We start from the raw sequence: 2622 nt of genomic DNA on the forward strand, positions 1-2622 counted from the left end.
TGTGTGTCCTTTGCAATTCAGAGAACATGCAGATCTTTTTAAAGTTACTGTATAAAGTTTGTGTCCTTAGCTGCCAAACACTCCATTCCCGCTCCATTTTGCTAATGCTTGGCAAGACTTTGGTTAAAAATTTGGTCTAGGATATTTCCCAAGTACCCAGGAAAGGGAGGTTTCCTTTGAAGCAAGAGGAAACAAATGTCACTGAGGAATGTTTCCATTGTTGTTTGAGGTATTAAGGAAAAGAAAATTCAACACTCATTCTACTCATTATAAGTGAAATTTCCTTTCCAACATAAAAATAATTCCTGACTTTCATTAATAATGCCAAAGATGGACCTGATCCCTTTTACCTCTTATAGTCTCCTCAGTAGCTTCAGGATTCCCTGCTTGATCTCCTTGGTTCTCACACCATAAACAATGGGGTTCAGAGCTGGGGGGATCAGGTGGTGCAGGATGTTGAGGAGGATGGGGACATCTGGGGGGATTCTCTTCCTAGCCAGGTTAGTGATGACCAGAACCAGCAGGACTGTGCTGAAGAACAGGATAAGGATGAAGTGGGAACCACATGTGCTCAAAGCCTTGGCCACAGCACCCTCAGCCTTGATCCTTAGCACAGCTTTCAGGATGAAGGAGTAGGAGAGAACAATAAGGATGAGGTCAGAGCCCAGTAAGGTCCAGCCTGCCACAAACTGGTAGAGCCGGTTGAAGGTGATGTCATCACAGGAGAGTTTGGACACAGACAGGTTAGTGCAGATGCAGTTTTTGATGATGTTCTCTGCACAGTATCTGAGTCGGGAAGAAAGGATTGGAACAGGTAGAGAAAAGAGAGCATTCCGGGCCACAACAAATACCGCAGCCCTACCCACAAATTGGTCAGTGATGATGGATGGGTACCGCAGTGGGTGGCAGATGGCCACATAGCGGTCATAGGCCATGACCATGAATGTGCAGGACTCCATGGTCAAGAAACTATTCATGATGAACATCTGGAGGAAGCAGGCAGAGAAGCTGATGGACCTGAGGTCAAACCAGAAGATGGCCAGGACCTTGGGGATGACGGTGAGGCAGAGCACAATGTCCAATAGTGAGAGCAGGCTGAGCAAGTAGTACATAGGCTCGTGCAGAGAGGCCTCCAACCGGATGGTGATCAGAAGAATACCATTCGCCCCCATGGCCAGGAGGAAGAGGAGGCTGAGAGGTAGGGACAGCCAGTGCTGCCAACTCTGGTAGTTAGGGAAGCAGATGAGGAGGAATTCAGAGACTGGAGCAGTGGAGTAGTTGCTGGGGGATGCCATGTAAAGGATCCTGTACAAGCTAGAAATTCAGAGTCCCTGAAAATGAGAACAGAATATATCATGGTTGAAAGTATATATTCTAGTTTCATTAGAACTCAGTGTTCATTAAGAACTCAGTTTCTTAACTTGTCCCAATGGATTTTTTATTTATTATTTTTCTTTATGACAAATGTACCAATATTTATTTAACTAATCCCCTTGCTATACATTTAGTTTGTTTTCCAGATTACCCCTGCTCCTATAGAGTTTGAAATCATCATCATCATCCATCTTCACTGGCATTTAACTGAACACTTGTCATGTGCTAGGCATTATGCAGAATGTTTATATTCACAATCTCACTTTATACTTTTTAAAAACACTTAAGAATAATTAATACTGTTATACTAATTTCACAGAAAATGAAAGGGTATAGATAAAAGGGAACGGAGTAGTTTGAACAAAATCAGGAGAGCCAGTAAGTTGTGAAGAACCAGGAAATCTAACTCTAGTGTCCATGCTTCCAGCCACCACACAAGATTTACACTCAACCAGAATAATTCCTTCCTTCAGTGTAGAAGAGATAGCTGTATGGGGAGCTCTACTACCCGACTCCATACAATTGGACAGAAGTCGACATCGGGATTCTGTATTTTCACTCATCAGGAAATACTGGGTTAGAGGTAGAGCAGCCCTTTATCCCACCCAAAAGCAGTAATTTCTTTCAGCCCCAAAGAGGGTTTTGGTTTAAAGGCATGGAGTTTATCATTCTTTTACTGGATTATGTGCTGTTGTTTATCTTTTTTGAAGGTTCAAGAGTATCTTCTTTGGATCCTAGTTCAAGAGTATCTTCTTTGGGAGAATGGAAGCTAGTTAGTAGTGAGTGAGTGTAGGCATATAAACCTACATAGGGATTCATTTGCTATATGTGGTAAGCAAAACTGTCTATGATTCCTTGGGGCCAGGATCCAATTTCCCTAGCCTGTGGAATCTGTGTTCTGTAAACTCATCAGCTTTGATTCCAGGTGTCTCTTTAGTTGGGTGCTGTCTATTTTCCTTACTGCTAAACAGAGAGCAGGTGACCAAGTGCTAGAGAGGGTAATAGTAATTGCTGTTACATCCAAGAATCAGGAAAAAGCCCAGGATTTATGGCAGGTGGAGAGTGAGCCCAGGAGGCATATAATCAGTATAGTTGGGATTACTGATCCTGCTCACCCATCTCATCTGATAGTCTCCTCCAGGAGATAAAGTGTGTCTGAGAAAGTATCAGACTTCAGCTGCCAGAGAAGGTAAGACCCAAGGCCTTTCCTTTTTAACATCCCATACTCTCCAAAACAGTACACACACA

At 43.1% G+C, this 2622-nt stretch overlaps 1 protein-coding gene across 1 annotated transcript; it reads right to left on the reverse strand.

The window, feature by feature from the left end:
* Window positions 1-353: 353 nt before the first annotated feature.
* On the reverse strand, window positions 354-1310 carry LOC308233421 (olfactory receptor 56A4; the record flags this gene model as incomplete). The annotated part of the gene is made up of 1 exon (XM_080640350.1): window positions 354-1310. Exon 1 carries the CDS (start codon window positions 1293-1295, stop codon window positions 354-356), a length of 942 nt encoding a protein of 313 aa, XP_080496476.1. The 5' UTR covers window positions 1296-1310.
* Between the last annotated feature and the right edge of the window lie 1312 nt (window positions 1311-2622).

Source organism: Plecotus auritus (genome assembly GCF_963455305.1).
Source record: "Plecotus auritus genome assembly, chromosome: 9".
In the NCBI taxonomy this organism is placed as follows: domain Eukaryota; kingdom Metazoa; phylum Chordata; class Mammalia; order Chiroptera; family Vespertilionidae; genus Plecotus; species Plecotus auritus.